Source organism: Microtus ochrogaster, chromosome 7 (assembly GCF_000317375.1).
Source record: "Microtus ochrogaster isolate Prairie Vole_2 chromosome 7, MicOch1.0, whole genome shotgun sequence".
Classification (NCBI taxonomy): Eukaryota; Metazoa; Chordata; class Mammalia; order Rodentia; family Cricetidae; genus Microtus; species Microtus ochrogaster.
The window spans coordinates 25,872,394-25,891,207 of record NC_022014.1 but is presented as its reverse complement, the minus strand read 5'-3'; the positions used below and the strand labels follow the sequence as shown (position 1 = coordinate 25,891,207).

At 40.9% G+C, this 18,814-nt stretch overlaps 1 protein-coding gene across 1 annotated transcript in view; it reads left to right on the top strand.

Annotated features, from left to right (window-relative positions):
* Ncbp3 (nuclear cap binding subunit 3) overlaps positions 1 to 17,868 on the top strand; it is a 33,047-nt gene extending 15,179 nt beyond the window's left edge. The window contains exons 4-13 of the mRNA XM_005349612.3: positions 2,296 to 2,421; positions 2,932 to 3,060; positions 3,274 to 3,350; positions 4,270 to 4,378; positions 6,580 to 6,679; positions 7,673 to 7,776; positions 10,323 to 10,608; positions 12,550 to 12,707; positions 14,807 to 14,968; positions 16,631 to 17,868. Of these exons, the coding sequence (XP_005349669.1) occupies positions 2,296 to 2,421; positions 2,932 to 3,060; positions 3,274 to 3,350; positions 4,270 to 4,378; positions 6,580 to 6,679; positions 7,673 to 7,776; positions 10,323 to 10,608; positions 12,550 to 12,707; positions 14,807 to 14,968; positions 16,631 to 16,866 (1,487 nt within the window). The 3' untranslated portion in view covers positions 16,867 to 17,868. The remainder of the gene's footprint in view (positions 1 to 2,295; positions 2,422 to 2,931; positions 3,061 to 3,273; positions 3,351 to 4,269; positions 4,379 to 6,579; positions 6,680 to 7,672; positions 7,777 to 10,322; positions 10,609 to 12,549; positions 12,708 to 14,806; positions 14,969 to 16,630) is intronic.
* The last annotated feature ends 946 nt before the right edge of the window (positions 17,869 to 18,814 follow it).

The following is an 18,814-nucleotide window of genomic DNA, read 5'->3' as shown; positions in this document are numbered from 1 at the left end:
CAGAGATCCGCCTGCCTCTGCCTCCCGAGTGCTGGGATTAAAGGCGTGCGCCACCATCACCCGGCTGGGATGTTTTATTTTCATGAGATTTAAAAACTTAATACTACTTGTACAAATTGAGAGAATTCTGTCATGTTCATACATGTACATATTGAGTTTTGTTCAGATGCATCCCTCCTGTCTTCATTTCCTCCCCACTCATTACTCCTGGCCCACAGCCCTTTCTCTATTAGTCTCTCTCTGCTTGAAATCTTTTAAGGAATTAAAACCAGGTAGTAGATATGCAGGGATTTATAAATTCTTAATGACATCCTTACATATTTTACAATGAAAAGGGTTAAACAAGATAACCTACTTGAAGTATTTCATGGTAGCACTCAGTTCCATTTTGACCATGACTGTCAACTTTTTTTTTCACCAACTGTAGCAACTGTTTTCAATGTGTTGTGAATGGGACTAAGCTGAGTCGGTTGGCCTTGAACTCACAGAGATCCGCCTGCCTCTTCCTTCCAAGTGCTGGGATTAAAGGCAAGTGCCACCACTTCCTGGCTTAGGCTTTTTTCTACAGCCTTAAGGTGTTTGATGTTATGTAATGGTGTATTTTATTTGTGGGTGTGTGCACGCTGCAGCATGCATATAAAGCGGTGAGAACAACTTTCGGGAGGAGTTTCTTACCTTCCACCTTGTTGAGGCGGTATCTCTATTTCTGCTGTGCTGACCCATGAGCTCTCATTTTAGAGACTGGGATTACAGATGCATGCTGCTGCATCAGGCTTCTTACGTGGGGTCTGGGGGTGGAACTCAGCTCCTCAAGTTTGTATTGTAGCCAGAGCTTTAACTGTTGAGCCATCTCCCTGGCCCCAAGAATTTTAGATAACTTTTTTTTTTTCACTCAATATGTTTTAGAATTTCTGGTATTTAATCAATCTCTCTCTCTCTCTCTCTCTCTCTGTCTCTCTCTCTCTCTCTCTCTCTCTGTGTGTGTGTGTTTGTGTGTGTGTCTATTGCTTTCTTACTATGTTATGTTCTATAGTGTTGTATGGGTAAACCATGATATACTTAATATGGGTAAGCCATAACTTATTGCCCTCATGGCTGCTGGATTATTATAAGTAGTGTTACCCTGGACATTGTTGTGTGAGATACTTTATGCTGAGAATTCATATAGGTTTTATAGGATATGTGCTAGACTATATTCTCTTAACCTTGGAATATCCTTGTCCATGCTTCTACTAGCAGGAGGAGCAACTCCTCCCACCTGGATAATGTTTCATGTAAAAGACTGTTCAGTGGAAGCTGGTATCTTTTTTGATTGGTTTTAGTTGGGTCTCATTATGTGGCCCTGGCTGGCCTAGAAATCACAGTGATCTGCCTGCCTGCCTCCTGAATGCTGGGATTAAAGGTGTGCATCACCATACCTAGTTTAGTATCCTTTTAATATGAATTTCCAGATTAGTAGGAAGATCAGCCCTTCTCTTAATATTTTTATCTGCCGTTTATATTTCCATCTGTGTAAATTGTTTGTTTACATTTTTGCCCATTTTTGTTTTGTTTGGTTTTTCGAGACTGTTTTTTTCTGTGTAGCCTTGGTTATCTTGGAACTAGCTCTACAAGCTCTGTAGACCAGGCTGACCTCGAACTCACGAAGATCACCTGAGTTCTGGTATTAAAAATGTGCATCACTACCACCTGACTGAGGTTTTTTTTTTAGCTGATTTTTAGGATGTGTTCTCTCTCTGTGTGTGTGTGTGTGTGTGTGTGTGTGTGTGTGTGTGTGTGTGTGTGCAGTTGTTCTACCTCAATATCCCAAATACTGGAATAGCAGGCACCATCATGCCCAGTGATTTGTAGGGTTTCTTGACTCTAGCACCATGTTATAGTTGTTTTTTAGTTTTCATGCTTTAATGCATCTGAGTGTGGAGGCTGTTCTTGAAGTGTCCACCATAGGGCATTTCTCTCATATATATATAATTTCAGAATCAGATCGTCAAGTTCCATGACCAATCCTATGGGGCATTGTAGAAAGAACTGTCATTTATTTTACCATTGTTCTACTTCTTCTGAGCCCTAGAATAGATGGCTATTCTAAATCACATCATTTGCTTAATTGTAGGTCAATGGTAACCATTATTGCAGTTGGCCTTACTATCTTGTTTTGTGTTCTTCTGAAATAATTATTGTTGCAGTTTCTTCCTCTTCTAGACCCATTATCTAAACCATTGTAAAGAAGTGCTTAGCAAGCAGTACATACCAGGTTGAAAAGAAATCTGTCTTTTTTTTTTTTTTTTTTTGTAGCAATCCCCAAAGTGAGACTGGAGACCATCTATATTTGTGGAGTGGATGAGATGAGTACCCAGGATATCTTTTCCTATTTTAAAGAATATCCTCCAGCTCACATTGAGTGGTTGGATGATACCTCCTGTAAGTATACCACATATTCTGTTTAGCATGCTTTTGTTCATGATTTTTAAAGCATTCTTGCTATCTTGATAGTGAATAATTATGGCCTAAACTATTTATTCTTAACCTCTGTTCTTAGCTTAGGAGAAAAACAGCTAACCTATTAATACTATATAGCAGTCATTGTGTTCCAGGAGGGTTTTCTTGGGGTAGGTCTTACCTCTAGCCCAGCCTGGTCTAGCACTGGAAATCCTCTAGTCTTCGCCTGCCAAGTGCTGGGATTGTGTGTGCTGCCACATTCGGCTTCAAGCAGTTCATAGGCATAGAACAGTTATTTTGTGGGATTGGGTTTGGGAGTGTAGCTTTAGACCATGTTTATCAGGCATTTCACCACCACTTTTATACTTTTTTCATGAGCTGTTTTTTGCATTGACTGACAGCTGTATATAGCCAGTGAGGCTGTGGCAATGAACCTGATGCTAAATCTGCTCTCAAAAAACTTACAGTTGAATGTGTGATGTTTTATTTTAGGTAATGTGGTTTGGCTGGATGAGATGACAGCCACACGAGCTCTCATCAATATGAGCTCTCTGCCAGCTCAGGATAAGATAAGAAGCAGAGATACCAGTGAAGACAAATTGTCTGAGAAAAACAAGAAAGGTAACTACATGCAAAGGGGCCCTTGCCCATTCTGTACACTGACCAATTCTGGGCCTGTGAGTAGAGCATTATGAACACTGCATTACCAAATGTTTCTGAGGTAAATTATGATGCTTGGGTACCGGTCAATAGGAATAGAGAACACTGGGCTTTTTAAATTTTATGAGATGAGGTTACATTAAGGTTCTTCTTGTCCCTCACACTCTATTTTAGACAAGCAGGAAGACAGTTCAGATGACGACGAGACTGAAGAAGGAGAAGTTGAAGATGAGAATTCAAGTGATGTAGAGGTTAGTAATAGGGCAAAGATAACTGTAAGGCTTTATTGTAAGAAAAAAATGCTTACTGTCTTTTTAAATGTAAGACTTAAAGACTTAGTAAGCTGTGTTCTCTGTCTAGCTTTAACATGGAACCTTCTGAAGGTGCAGCAGACTCTCAGCCATTTAGTTTGTGTGAATGTTACAGTTCATGTTGGAATCTTAGAATAGTGTTTATACTTGTGCAGAAGGAAAAAAATGGGTTTATTAAGAAATACTTCGAAGTGTTACCTAACCAATAAAGTAAGGAAAAGCAGCTAGAGTTTGTCAGAAATCTTGGTGTGTGTTCATTTTGTGTGTGCGTGGTGCTAGGCAAGTGCTGTGCCTTCGATCTGTGTCCCCAGCTAAGCATACTCATTTTGAGTTAAAAATTGAAATGATGTTTCCTGTGAACCAAATTCTGGGAACCTACTATCAAGTAAAAAAATAAAGGCCTCACCCCACTGGAGGCTACATTAGGAGACACTGTGAACACTATGAAACAGTAAAAGGTAAGGGAGAGAAAATTGGGCTTCAAAAATAGTGTATACTGTGCCTGCAGAAAACCTGAGTTCAATTTCCAGCACCCATGTGGGACGTCTCACAGCTGCCCACTTCAAAGCATCTAATACTGTTCTGCCCTCTGCAGACAACTGCACTCATGTGCACATAACCCCACACAGACATATATAAGTACATGTAATTTTTAAAAATGTTTATGATAAAAGAAAATTATCGAGATTATTCTTCTAGGCAGGGTAGTGAGAGAAGACCTGGTTTCAGAGGTCTCCAGGGGAACGAGCACTATGACACTGATAGGTGTAACAAATAGAATACTTTCTTAATTATAACTACAGAGAAAGTATGAAAAATGCTTGGATTTTTACATTGAAAATGTTTTCTTTTTCTTAAGTTGGACACATTGTCTCAGGTAGAAGAAGAGTCTCTGTTAAGAAATGATCTTCGTCCAGCTAACAAACTTGCTAAAGGAAATAGGCTATTCATGAGATTTGCTACAAAAGGTAAATTTGATACTGACTTTTGGTCAGAATGAGTTACTTTTCGTGTTGATCAGAAGTTAGTGCAGGTAATTCCAAACTGCCTTTAAGTAAATACTTTATGTAAATTGGTTTACTGACTGAGAAGAAATTTCTTGACATACGTATTTGTTAGTGTGTTTTTATTATGCAGTGATTGATTTCATTGTTACCTTCCCACACATGCTTGTGATGTACTTGGATCCCATCCATCCTCTTTCCTGTTCATAATTCCTTCCTTTTCTCTTTACCTCCCCAAGAGTTCCCCTTTTACTTAACTCTGAAATTCCACAGAGAAAAGCAACTAGGGTACCTTTTGAGCCTTTGGTTTTGTTTTTTGAAACAGGGTTTCTCAGTGTAGCCCTGGCTGCCCTGGAACTCACTCTGTAGACCAATGTGGCCTGGAACTCAGGTATTCACATGTCTCTGCCTCCTAAGTGCTGTGATTAAAGGGATGTGCCACTATATTGAGACTTTGTTTTTAAGAGAGGGGAGTTTTATTAAAGTAGAAGATTTGTAGAAGCCATAGGTGCTGGGCACAGGACCAGAATGGCATTGGCAGTGCTCAGGGTACCCTCTAACATGCAGAACTCACCACTGAAGTGCTGCTATGGGTGAAGATTTAGTTAGAGGTACACTGATCAGATCCAGAGCTTCATCCCGAAGATACCACCATGCCTGTGGTGAGAGAGCTGGCTGTGAAATGAGTGCAATTCCAAGGGCACACACTGAGTCTACCACCACGTCCATCCTGGTCAGCGCAGATGACAAAGGGATGGCCAGGAGTAAAGGTGTTCTTTCAGTTCTACTGTCTGGACCAGGGACCCTCCTGGATGCAGGCTCCCTAGGCCAGCATCCAGCTGTGCTAATAGAAGTCTGATCTTGCAGGAACTCCTCCTGAACCAATGTGTGTATCACTTTTGCCTTAGTGTCTTTGGACTAGTTTCAGCTGAGATAGAGCTGAGTAGCATAGGCACTCAGTATAGTAGCCAATGAATGCTGAGGCTCCCTTTCCTTCTGTTTCACAAAGTTCTCACACATCTCTTCATAGAGGATGCTCACCTTCTCTATTGCCAGCTAATAAGCCAGTAGTTTGTGCCCAGATAATAGATAGATGAACCCTGCAGTACTGAGCTTGGCCTGCCACAGCTTCCTAGGGAACCCAGTGGTGATGGTCGTATCAGTGTTGTGACCCGTCTATCATAGTGCCATATAGCCAAAGACAGGTGCTTTGATATCCTATCTCCACATAATTTCTGTGTCCCTACATTCCAACAGAAGACATGTGCTTGCTGGTATCTTGTCTCAGTAGAAGATGCCACTGTTTGTTCCAGTTTGGGACAGTGCCATAAGGTTATTGCAGGGTCTTTTGGGGGGTTGATGGAGTGGGCTTTTTTTATTTTTTTTTTATTTTCGAGACAGGGTTTCTCTGTAGCTTTTGGTTCCTGTCCTGGAACTAGCTCTTCTAGACCAGGCTGCCCTCGAACTCAGAGAGATCCTCCTGCCTCTGCCTCCTGAGTGCTGGGATTAAAGGCATGCGCCACCACTGCCCGGCTGGAGTGGGCTTTTTGCATGTAATATTTTGATAACAGTGGATGTGCAGATATCCCCACAGTATGCTAATTTTGGCTCCTTTTGGGCATATATCCAAAAGTAGTATAGATGGATTATTTGGTGTTTTTGTGTTTTTTTGTTTGTTTGTTTGTTTGTTTTTGTTTTTTTGAGACAGGGTTTCTCTGTAGCTTTGGAGCCTGGCCTGGAACTTGCTCTATAGATTGGTCTGACCTTAAACTCACAGAGATCCACCTGCCTCTGCCTCCCAAGACAGAGTGCTTGGATTAAAGGCATACGCCAACACTACCCAGCAGGTTATATGGTCTTTTTATTGTAAATTTAAGGCCAATCTGGGCTACGGGAGACTCTGACTCAAAAAACAAATCCAAGCCAGGCAATGGTGGCGCACGCCTTTAATCCCAGCACTCGGGAGGCAGAGGCAGGCAGATCTCTGTGAGTTCGAGACCAGCTTGGTCTACAAGAGCTAGTTCCAGGACAGGCTCCAAAGCCACAGAGAAACCCTGTCTCGAAAAACAAAAACAAAAACAAACAAACAAACAAAAAAACAAATCCAAAATCAAGTAGTCAATATTATCCTTCCACTCACAAGAATCTATTCTATTAACTTTCAGATGACAAAAAGGAACTTGGAGCAGCCAGAAGAAGTCAATATTATATGAAATATGGAAATCCCAATTATGGAGGCATGAAAGGAATTCTTAGCAATTCATGGTGAGTCAAAAACTGTAAAATATAATGACTGTCTTAATGCTTTCATTAGCATATATTGATTGCACATAATAGGCTTTATTATGACATCCATGTACGTGTATATAATGTATTTTGATAGTTTGATTTTGGTCTCCCCTGTCCCTACCCATTCCTTTTCCAACTAGCTCCCTTCTACTTTGATGTCTCTCTTTGGTGTGTGAGTGACCCATGAGTTTCATTAGAGCTTTTTACAGGAGCATGGCTTTCTTAGCAGTAGTCACTGAAGGAGATCTTTCCCTCCCCACTCAACTACAAACTGCATATAAATTGTGGTGTCCTGTGAGTCCCTCCCCATAATAATAGGAATTGATGAACTCAGTCTTGTGTAGGTTTTGTGCAGGCAGTCACAGCTGTGAGTTTCAGAGTGTGGCAATCTGCCATCAGCAAGAACTCAGTGTTCCATCCCACTTCACTCTTCTCCCGCTCTTACATTCTTTCTGGCCCTTCTTCCACAGTGTTTCTTGAGACTTGGAAAGGATGGTATAGATGTCCCATTTTGGTTAGGCATTCAAGAGTCTTTTAGTCTCAATACTTTTTGTCAGTTTTAAGTCTCTGTCTTCACTGGTGACCACTGCAAAATGTTTTGTTTTGGTTTTAGTTTTCTGAAACAGTGTCTCATGTCCAGGCAAGTCTCAAACTCTTATGTAGCCAGGCAGGACCTTGGGCTCCTGATCCTCTTGCCTCTACCTCCCAAGTGCTGGCTTAAAATGACAATAATTTGAACACGACTTGGGCTGTTTTTCCTCCTTCAGTTGGTGTTCTGTGGCGGAATGTCAGAACATCCTGTGGACTGAAGGAAAGTGAGGGAAGCACTCACGATTCTTAGTTGTAGCAAATGGTGTGAGAACGCTGCTTCGGCACCTAACGCTGTGCCATTGTGGAGCTGGAATGAGGTGGATTTCAGCATCCTTCTTATTGGTTTCTGATGGTGTGCTTATTTTGGCAATATTGCAGGAAGCGAAGATATCATTCCCGTCGCATTCAGCGGGATGTGATCAAGAAGAGAGCCCTGATTGGGGATGACGTTGGCTTGACGTCGTATAAACACCGACATTCCGGTAGTTGCCTGCTCAGCTCTTGGGTAGACAAACACATGTTTGGCTCTCGAAATCGTATTTTTATTCTTAACACAATCTTTTAAGGTTCCCAACTTTATTATTCTCTCTTCTTTGCCCTCACCCTCTGCCAACATAGAGGAAAGTAAGTCAAATCATGATTAATTTTGAATTGCCCATGCAAGAGGTCACATGATTTTCTAAAACGGTTCTAACAAAAAGACCATACGTTACAGAGAGAAAATTAAAATAAAATTTCTTAGGAACTTAATTTTTCTACTATTAATATCAACAACTGCATGAACAAACCTTATCAGATGAACTGAATTTATTTTCTTTTCTGGTAATGTGAGGAGTTGAGTGTTTTTACACATTGTTTTTTGCATATGAATGCTACTAAAACATGGGACATTATGACTTGAGTTTTTTTTCTTTCTCTCTTGTATGTTTATTATAAAGGAACCATTTTCATTATGCTTTCTAGAAGATTCACTTTTATTTTGAACTTGTGTACAGTCTTCTGCATGCTTTATAGAACTATGTATGTCAGCAGCACAGTGTGCACACTTTTGGCTGATGGGTGTGTGCAGAATTGTATCTTTGAGATGTGCGTGTTAGAGATGCACACACTTCCAGTTTCAGTTACCTTCACATATTGTCAGCTGCGCCTGTGCCACGTGACTTTAATTCTAGCACTCAGGAGGCAGAGGCCAGTGGATCTCTCTGAGTTCCAGGTCAGCCAGGGCTATACAGAGAAAACCTGACTCAAAAAACAAAGATAGTTTTGTAACCTATTCTTTATTCTAAGAAATTAGAAAGTAAATTACCCCTAATTCAAGTATCCTAATACAGTAACTGATTTCATTTTTCATTTATTTCATTCATCTATTTTCATAAAATTATAATTATTATAGGTATACTTTATATTTGCTTTTTCCAGTTACCACAAACATTATTCATATTTCTTTTTGAAAAGGATTTTATTTTAATTATATGAGGATGAGAAGATTGGTTTGTATAGTACCTGTGGAGGCCAGGAGAGAGTGTCAGATTCCTTTGGAGCTGGAGTTACAAGCCATCCACTCTGGGAACCAAACTCTGGTTCTCTGCAAGAGGAGTGTGCACTCTTAACCACTGAGCCATCTTTCTAGACCAAGAGCCCATAAGCTTTAGAGTTAGTGTTGATTTTTTTTTAAAGATTTATTTATTTATTATATATGTAACATTCTGCCTCCATGTATGTCTGTGGGACAGAAAAGGGCACCAGATCTCATTACAGATGGTTGTGAGCTAAAATGTGGTTGCTGGGAATTGAACTCAGGACCTCTGGAAGAGCAGCTAGTGCTCTTAACCTAAGCTATCTCTCCAGTCCGTAATGTTGATTTTTATTATTGAGGGCTATCACATGGCATGAAGTTACACTGAACGTTGAATTAGTGAATTGTACAAAAATCGGATCACACTATTTTCATCAACTAATCAGTGTGTAATATTGCTGTGCCCATTTTTCTATTTAAAGACAGCTGATTTAATATGCACTATTAATTAATTGGCATTGAATTAACAGCTGACAGCGTGTAACCCATGCCTGAATAAGGCTTATGTAGTGTTGGTGTTTTCTTCATGAGGTGGACCACCATCCTTTTACTAAACAACACTTCACTCACTGTATTTAATGGGACTTCCTTTTTTCCTTTCTTCCTTCCTTCCTTCCTTCTTTCTTCTTTTCTTTTTTTTTTTGTGAGACAGAGTCTCTTTCTGTAGCCCTTGTGTCTGGAACACAATGTGTTCCGACTGGCCTTGAACTCTCAGAGATCCACCTGCCTCTGCCTCTCAATACTGGGATCAAAGGCATAAACCACCATTTACAGCTCAGGGACCATTTTATTTGTTTGTTTGTTTGTTTATTGGTTTTTTGAGATAGAGTTTCTCTACGTAGCTTTGGAGCCTGTTCTGGAACTCGTTCTGAGACCATGCTGGCCTCAAACTTACAAAGATCCACCTGTCTCTGCCTCCCAAGTGCTGGAATTAAAGGTGTGCGCCAATACTGCCCAGCAGGGACATTTTTGAGCAGTAAAATTATCAAGAGAAAGCACAAAAAGTGAAAACATAGCGGTTAATAAATTGAAAAGGACCTTGCTTCCTTGCTTACAGTATGAGTCATGAATAAGAAGGTGGTGTTGCTGTTGCCTTGGTTAGGAAGAAGCACTTAGTTTTCTATCAGTCTGCATGTGTTCTTGACAGTACCTTGAGTGTTGATTTAGGAGCCACAAATAAATCTGACAGATTTATAAATATAAAACTCAAAAATAATGAAGATTGCTCATATTGTACATGAGTTTATACTACTGCATTCATGTTTTATCCAGTCTCTTGGATAAATAAGTAAGAGTAAGAATCGCTTCCAGTTGCACTTTGACAGATGGTAAATACTCCAGTGCAGTTTCGGAGGTCATAGTCTTTTCTTCTACCTATGGAGAGTAGAAATCATGCTTGTTAGTTTAGCCTTAAGTTTAGTTCTTTCTAACCTTTGGGTTAAATTTCTTCAGGATTAGTGAATGTTCCCGAGGAACCCATTGAAGAAGAGGAAGAGGAAGAAGAGGACCAAGACATGGATGCAGATGACAGGGTCGTGGTGGAGTACCATGAGGAACTCCCTACTCTCAAGCAGCCCCGTGAGCGGAGTGTGTCTAGGCGGTCCAGTGCGAGCAGCTCAGACTCAGATGAGATGGACTATGATCTAGAACTGAAGATGATTTCCACTCCCTCCCCAAAGAAAAGCATGAAGATGACCATGTATGCAGATGAAGTGGAATCTCAGTTGAAAAGTATTAGGTAAAATACTTTTTTTTGTTTGTTTTTTTGAGACAGGGTTTCTCTGTGCAGCCCTGGCTGTCCTGGAACTCACAGAGATCCACCTGCCTCTGCCTCCCAAGTACTGGGATTAAAGGTGTGTGCTACCACCTCCCAACTAATACTTTTCCTCTTTTTAATGATGTTAACTTTAAATTAAATTTACTTATTTATTTATTTTGGAAATACTAATGATTGAACAGAAGACTTCTTGTGTACATACTGCTAGGCCTAATTTTTATTCCTTTATCAGTATTTGATAGAGGCATCCAATTTTTTCTCTATATAAGTAATAGTTGTTGCATAGACAGTATAAAAAGTGAAAACCACTTTTATTTCCAGACATCTGTTATTTCTTCCATCATATGTAGTACATTGTTTAACAGTATTATCATTTATTTAATTACTTATAAAATTTTTTATTTTAATTTTTTATCATGTGTGACTATGCCACAGTGCATGTGTGTTGGTCATAGGACACCTTGTGGAGTTGGTTCTCTTCTACCGTGTGGTTCTGAATGTTGAACATAAGTGCTCAGACTTGGAAGGAAGTACCCCTACCTGCAGAGCTATCTTGCTGGTCCTATTTTATTTATTTATTTATTTATTTATTTATTTATTTATTTATTTATTTATTTATTTTGAGATTGAGTTTCAGTGCATAGCTCTGGCTTTGTGTTTTCATTCTCTTCCCCAGCCTCCTGAGTGCTGGGATTACAGGAATACTCCACCACAACTAATCCCTTTTAATAGTTAATGATGTTTCTGTTAATACTGTGTTAGCTAAATAGATTCCTCAAAGTCTGCCTTGTTATAGGAAATAATACATGTGTTTTAAATTCTATATGTGTTGCTAGATACATGTGTTTAAGATACATATGTAGCACACGCCTTTGATCCCAGCACTTGGGAGGCAGGAGGAGGCTGATCTCTGTGAGTTCAAGGCCAGCCAGGTAGGCCTACAGAGCAAGTTCTAGGACAGCCAGGTCTACACAGAGAATCCCTGTCTCAAAAACATCAAAAGAAAAAGAAAAAAAAAAAAAGAAAAAAAAAGAAAAAAAAATGCATGTATTTAAAAATCTGTATGTGTTGCTAGAGTTTCCTTTCTAGGGCCTTGTCCACATTACTGCCTGTGACTCACACTCTTACTGGGTTTAGAAACTATTGTTTATCCTAATTTTTATGGACCTCTGAACAGAGAACATAGTTATTTTAATGAGCTGATTCAATAAGTATAGATTTTATTTAAAGTTTCTGAAATTTTGAGACAGTATCTCACTAAACCAAGTATGCTGGATATAAATGTGCTCTGTAACATAGACAAGATGTGAATCTGTGATCATCCTGTGTTCTGCCTTAGTCTCCCAAGTAACTGAGCTTGCAGCCTGCACCACCAGGCCTGGGCTTTCTGAGGTACTTGCCGATAGGAAGAAAAGGGGCTTCTAGCGTTGATTTGTGTGGCTTTGTTCACATCTCTGTGTTTAGTTTTCATAGAACTACCTAATAGAAAATTGTAGCAGAATAATGCTCTCATGGTAGGATGGTCTGTAGACAGAGAAGTCTCTTCTTTACAGAAGGGGGTTATAGACTAGCATCCAGATTACACCTGGGTGAGCAGAGTTCCAGCCTCTGCAAGCATCTGTCTTATGTTTGTCTGCCCTTGGAGACCGTGACCCTTAGTTTTGTGTTCTGTGGTAAAGTATCCAGGCACCATGTGGAAATCACCCTGCTGTCATCACCGTCTCTTCACAGTGTGTTGATCCTGTTCTTAGTGAGCTATTATCAGTGGTCTTGTAAGGGAATAGTGTCATCTCAGGTTGAGTTTCTCTGAAGTAGGAGACTTTGCTTGTACCTTGTCTCACAGTTGAAGTTGGTTACTTGTATTCTCCCTGCTTTTTTTTTTTTTTTTTTTTTAACTTACAGGAACTCTATGAGGGCAGATAGTATATCGACCAGCAACATAAAAAATCGAATCGGTAACAAATTGCTACCTGAGAAATTTGCAGATGTCCGACATCTCTTAGATGAAAAGCGTCAGCACTCGTGTCCACGACCGGCGGTTGGCAGCAGCACCAAACCAGGTACTGTTCTTTCTTCAAGCTCGGTCTTCCTTCTTATAAGCCCTCCAGTGGCCAGCCAGGCCTGGCCACCAAACTACTGTAACAGTTGTAATGGCCGGTTTCCTGCCTCTCAGGATGCAGGTGGCCAGGCTCCGCCCTATAGAGATAAAAAAGCTCAAGATTGGGCCACAGAATCCCACCAATTCCAGGCCACCCTGGAAAGTTCCATTCCTACAAGAAATTCTATATAAAGCCTGCCTCCTGCTCAGTTCTTTGCTGCTTCTTTCCCAAGCAGAGACAGCCACCCTCCTATGTCTTTTCCAATAAATCTCTTGTGTGAGGTTTGTTGTGCAGTGTGACTTTGTGGTAGTCCTAGGCTTCTGACTGCCAGGATACCTTTCCCCTCGGAGGTGTAACACTCTGAGCTTCCAAAAGCAGGTGGGCTCAAGGTAGGCTCTTCTGATTTAATTGTTCTCGTTGTGTTTAGCTAAATCTTTAGCGAGGCATTGGATTCATGAGAACATAAATAAAAAATCAGATTTTGGCAAAACTAGCTTTTAGTACTTTTGTCTGAAGTAATAGATAATATTAAATAATACATAGTATTATTTCCCTGATATATTTTATACCCTAAACCAATAAAGTTAAGTTATATGGTGAGATACATGGTTGAGTGTGAACTAGATTGTATATGTGCGTAAACCCTGATAGAACAGTGTGTGGGTGTGCTTGTGGCTACTAGTCTAGCATGTGCAAGTCACTGCCATAGATCTGTGGAGAGAATTGGAGAAGGCTTTTGGAGAAAATAGCTTTAGATCTTGGTCTTGGGAGGGGATTGAATGCAGTTGATAAACTATCTGATTCTTTTTTTTTTTTTTTGGTTTTTCGAGACAGGGTTTCTCTGTGGCTTTGGAGCCTGTCCTGGAACTCCCTTTGTAGACCAGGCTGGTCTCGAACTCACAGAGATCCGCCTGCCTCTGCCTCCCAAGTGCTGGGATTAAAGGTGTGCGCCACCACCGCCTGGCAAACTATCTGATTCTTATTTCAAAAAGATGATTTTGGAGGACTAGAATGTAGTGGGCATAAAAAACAAGACAATAAGGGCAGAACTTTACCAGGGATGGTGAAGACAGGCTGAGAATGGAAAGATGGAAGAGAACCAAGAAGGAGGTTCAGCATGAGCTCTGCAGGGAGGGGGCTTACATAAGATGTCAAAAGCTGACTCAAGGCTCTAGGCTGATGAATATGTGGCTGCTGTTTGTTAGTGGAAACCTCAGGCTCAGCAGCTTTTTGACAGACTTGGAGGAGAAACGCATTTAGTCTAGGACATGGTTCCTTTATCCTTGGCCTGTTGCCAGACTCATTATACTTGTTGGTTAAATGTATTAAGTTTATTGAGAATGACTCGTATGTCCAAGGATTGTGGGGAGCTTTCAGTATTGTTAGCTGAAAAATCTGTTATGTTATTTAGTTTTGCTTGGTTCTGCCAAAAAAGAAAAAAGAAAGAAAACTTTTGCTTCAAACAATCAGCTGATAGCCTCTGCATCCAAGCTTTAAGTTTTCCTAAGAGAAGCAAGATCAATTATGAACAGAACTGGCTTTAGAAGCCTTCTCATGCCAGAACTTGTGCCTTCACTCTGGGAGGTCTGGGGTCAGGTCTTTAGTTTTTTGTCAGCCTGAAATAAGTTAGAGTCATTCTGGGAGAGGGAACTTCAACTGAGAAAATGCTCCCACCAGAGTAGCTGTGGGCGAGCCTGTGGTGCGCTTTCTTTATTAATAGTTGATAGAGGAGGGCCCAGCTCACTGTGGGCAGTGCTGCCCCTGGGCTGCTGTTATAAGAAAGCAGGATGAGCGAGCCAGTAAATAGCATTCCTCAATGGCCCCTTAATCAGTTCCTACCTCCAGGCTCCTTCCCTGCTTGCTTTCTTGCCCTCACTGCTTTTGATAATGAATTGTTAAATTAAGTGTGAGTGACATGAACCCTTTCCTCTCCCAGTTGCTTTTGATTATGTTTTATAACAACAATAGAAACTATAGCTAAGACAAAAATCCTAGGTGGTTGGTACTTATAGTAAAACACACGTGCTTGGTAACAGGTATACTTTTTCTCTTCTTTTCAGATATTCGCCAACGGTTAGGAAAAAGACCGTATTCTCCAGAAAAGGCTTTTAGTAGTAATCAAGTGGTTCGGAGAGAACCGTCTTCGGATGTACATAGTAGGCTAGGTGTTCCCAGGCAAGACGTTAAAGGCCTCTACTCTGATACTCGGGAAAGGAAATCAGGTGAGCAACACTTCACACTCGTGGGCGGGAAGGAACGGAGAGCAGTGGTTGTAAGAAGTGGAGTCAGTGCCTATTTCTCTGCAGTTAGCATAGCTGCTTTTGTTGGCATCAGCATCATACCTACAGGAAGCTTAGAAAGGAGAAGAGGGAACACATCCTTGTGTATCAGACTTTCTTTTTTTTTTTTTTAAGATTTACTTATTTTTTTTTGTATGGTGTTCTTTCTGCATGTATGCCTACATGCCAGAAGAGGGCACCAGATCTCATTATAGATAGTTGTGAGCCATTATGTGGTTTCTTGTAATAATTGAACTCAGGACCTCTGAAAGAACAGCCAGTGTTCTTACCCTCTGAGCCATCTCTCCAGCCCTCTTATAACTTATTTTAACATGTTTTTCTTCATCTATGTTTTGCCTCGGGGCTTTTTACCTTTCTTTCATTCTGTATGTCCTTTTGTCTCTCTCTTTCTCTTTCTCTTGTTTTTTTTCCCTGAGCCTACATTCCTATTCACTCTGCCTGACAGCCCCACCTATCCTTCTACTGCTTAGCTATTGGCCGATCAGCTTTTTATTGGACCAATCAGTAGGCAGGCAAAGCAACACATTTTTACATCTTAAACAAATGCAGCATAAACAAATGTAAGACACCTTTACATAGTTAAATATTCTGCAACATAAATAAATATAACACATCTTTATATAGTTAAAGTAATATTTCACAACACCCTTGCTTCTTTTTACTTTTACATTATTTACTTTGTCCACACATATATCTAGTTCTCTTTGTGTAGCGTTTTTCCATAGTAATTCTTCCATGATTATCTTACTCTTTATAAATAAAACTTAATTGCTTTGGAGTGTATCTATGCCACTTTTATTTGTTGTTCTATTTTAATAAAACACTCCCCTTTTTTGATATTTTTATGTTTTGCTTGCATGTTTGTCTCTGTACCATGCATATGTCTGGTGCCCTTGGAGGCTGGAAGAGGGCATTGGATCTCCTGGAACTGGAGTTATGGATTATTGTATGGTGCCATGTGGGTATTCAGAATCTAACCAGATCTTCTGCAAGGCCAAGAGCTCTTAATGGCTGAGCCATTTCTTCAGTTCAATAAAACTCTTTAAAAATTAAAGTCAGCCAGGCGGTGGTGGCGCACGCCTTTAATCCCAGCACTCGGGAGGCAGAGGCAGGCGGATCTCTGTGAGTTCGAGACCAGCCTGGTCTACAAGAGCTAGTTCCAGGACAGGCTCCAAAACCACAGAGAAACCCTGTCTCGAAAAAACCAAAAAAAAAAAAAAAAAAAAAAAAATTAAAAGTCAGCTAAAAGCCTGAAAATCATCTAAACTAGACCCTTCAGTTTGCAGAATGTTAGAGCTTGCAGTTCCTAGCAGACTGGGGTGGTATGAGCATGGGACAAGATGCTTCTCACCAGGAGAGGGACAAATATGTCAGGGAAGTCTAAGGTGATTGTCCTATGCTTGGTGTGGGACCACCTGTTTTGAGCCTCTTTCATTGAGTTGCAAACTGTCCACTTGCACACTGGTGCCAACTGCCTCTGCTGATGTTTTCTGCATGGCAGGTGTTGGCAGTACACCTGCTTCCTCGGGATTTTCTGGTGCTCGGCATTGACTGCCAGACTGAGGTGTCTTCTCACCCCAACAGGTGGTTTATGGACGCGCTTAGGATCTACACCCAAGACCAAAGAAAAGAACACGAAGAAAGTGGATCACAGGCCGTCTGGTGCTGAAGAAGATGACTCGGAGCTTCAGAGGGCATGGGGTGCTTTGATTAAGGAGAAAGAACAATCTCGCCAGAAAAAAAGTCGGCTAGATAGCTTGCCGTCGCTCCAGATTGAAGTCAGCCGGGAAAGTAGCTCTGGTTCAGAAGCAGAGTCCTGATGCCCTGGCCTTGGCAGCTGTCCTCAGACCTGACATTCTTACGTAGGGTGGGGCACACAGTAGAAACAGCTGGCTCCCTTCCCTCCTGCCTGCACCCTGAACTCTTGCTGTCCCAGTAGGACAGTTTTGGAGTGTAATGAGTGTTGAAGGGCGTCTCTGCTTGTGCTGCAGAGCTACAGTCCTGGGCCCTCAAGTCTTCTCCCCACCACCCCACAAGCTTTACCCTTGGAGAAAAAGGCAACCCTCCAGATTTTGTAGACGTTTTCTTAATATTTTTAACATTGTGTCTTTTAAAAGAAATGTTTTACATGGTTCATCCAAAGAGCAGAGAACTTCTCACTGTTGCCTTGGCTCTGACAGCTCTTGCCAGCACCCTTTTCCCAAGAAAAGTCAGTTCCCAGGTGCTTATTGGACAGTCTTTGGGGAAAGATGAGGGAAGCTGCCTGCCCAGTCTTCCAGGACCTTAGTGTGGGGGCTGAATCTTATAGACCTGACCTGGCTGCGTCTGCCCTCCCTGGTAGATAGACATGTAGCAGCAATGGCTTCCATTCCTCCCTGAGGAGTTTCTGTTAGGTCTTTTATTGGCTATGAGCCTGATGTGAAGGTCAAGGTAGTGCTGTGGGACTTCTAGGGACGGGCAGCTCTGGCTTCTGAATTTGAAGATGATTTATGTGCTTAGGGATGGGGTCTTGGGTTAATGTTGAACAATTTCTAAGTCTGTATTATGTTCAAAAACTATTAATGACTTAAAAGTTTAAATTTTTAATTTTTATATGTGGATATTTCTCCTGTTGGCTACAGGGGAAGCTCAAGTGGTGTCTCTTGTGTTGTTAAATATACACATTATATACTTTGGAAGAAGGCAAAGAGAAGAGTCTTTATTTTAAATGATACTAAATGTATGGTCTGTTGTACATGAATTCAACTTGCTTTGTGGCCACTGTAGGAAAAACTGTCCATCTGCAATGGACTCTTCTTGTTCATTACAGCTTTTCTAAAAGGCATGGGTTGATAATTCATTTTTTGTCTCTGACTTGTCACTGAAAACGTATTCAAAACTGGCAAATAAGATAGTAGTTTCAGAAATTTTTAGTTTATTTTTAGTCTTCTTTCAAATTCTTTTACCATGGAAAGTCAGTTGATTATTCGGCCTTTCATCTGACTTTTACTTTGCAGTATTTAATACTGTATTCCTCTGCAGGTGTAAAACTGATGTTTCACTTAAGATGTAAGCACATTAGAATCTTGGAGTTCGAGATGATGGTGAGCCACTGTCACTTTGGGATGTCATGCTCTTCGCGTACCTGGGTTGTTCTCATCCATAGAGCACTTGACTTGTGGTTGAGCACATGTCCCATTGGTGGTTGACTACATTGTGAATGAACAGTGTCATAAGAAAAGAAGCAGAAAGGCTTAAGAACTGTAGTTGTAACAAACCTGTGTCATATGTATTATTTGGTTAACCTCCCCCCATATAACCAAAATTGTTTGTCTTCTGTGTATCCCAGAAAGAGGTAGCTTTGATTTCTCTGCTAGTTCAGACCTAAGGCCGCTAAGGTTTCTAAGCTTCTCTGGTCCTGTGTGGCTCACAGCTCACAGTCATGTTCTTAGAGGTTCAGACTTGGTAGAATGAAAAGAAAAAGGGCAGACCTGGATGCCAACCCGGACCCTGCCCAGTGGTCCTGAGCTTTCCTTTCCCCATGAAGCAAGTAAATGGTCTGGTGTAGTTTCTGGCTTTGTTGATATCTACTTGATATTTTGTTATTCTTGAAGCTATGTCTGTAGCATGTTTTCTGTTGAGGTGGCCAGTGTGTCAGGAAGACAAGGCAGGTATGTGCTTAAGCACTGGCTCTGGTTCTGTCAGTGGGTTGGAGATCTTCCCAACTGACATGGTTTCCTTAGGGCTTAGGCAACTCCCCCGGCTTTCTTTTTGTTCCTCAGTTATGAT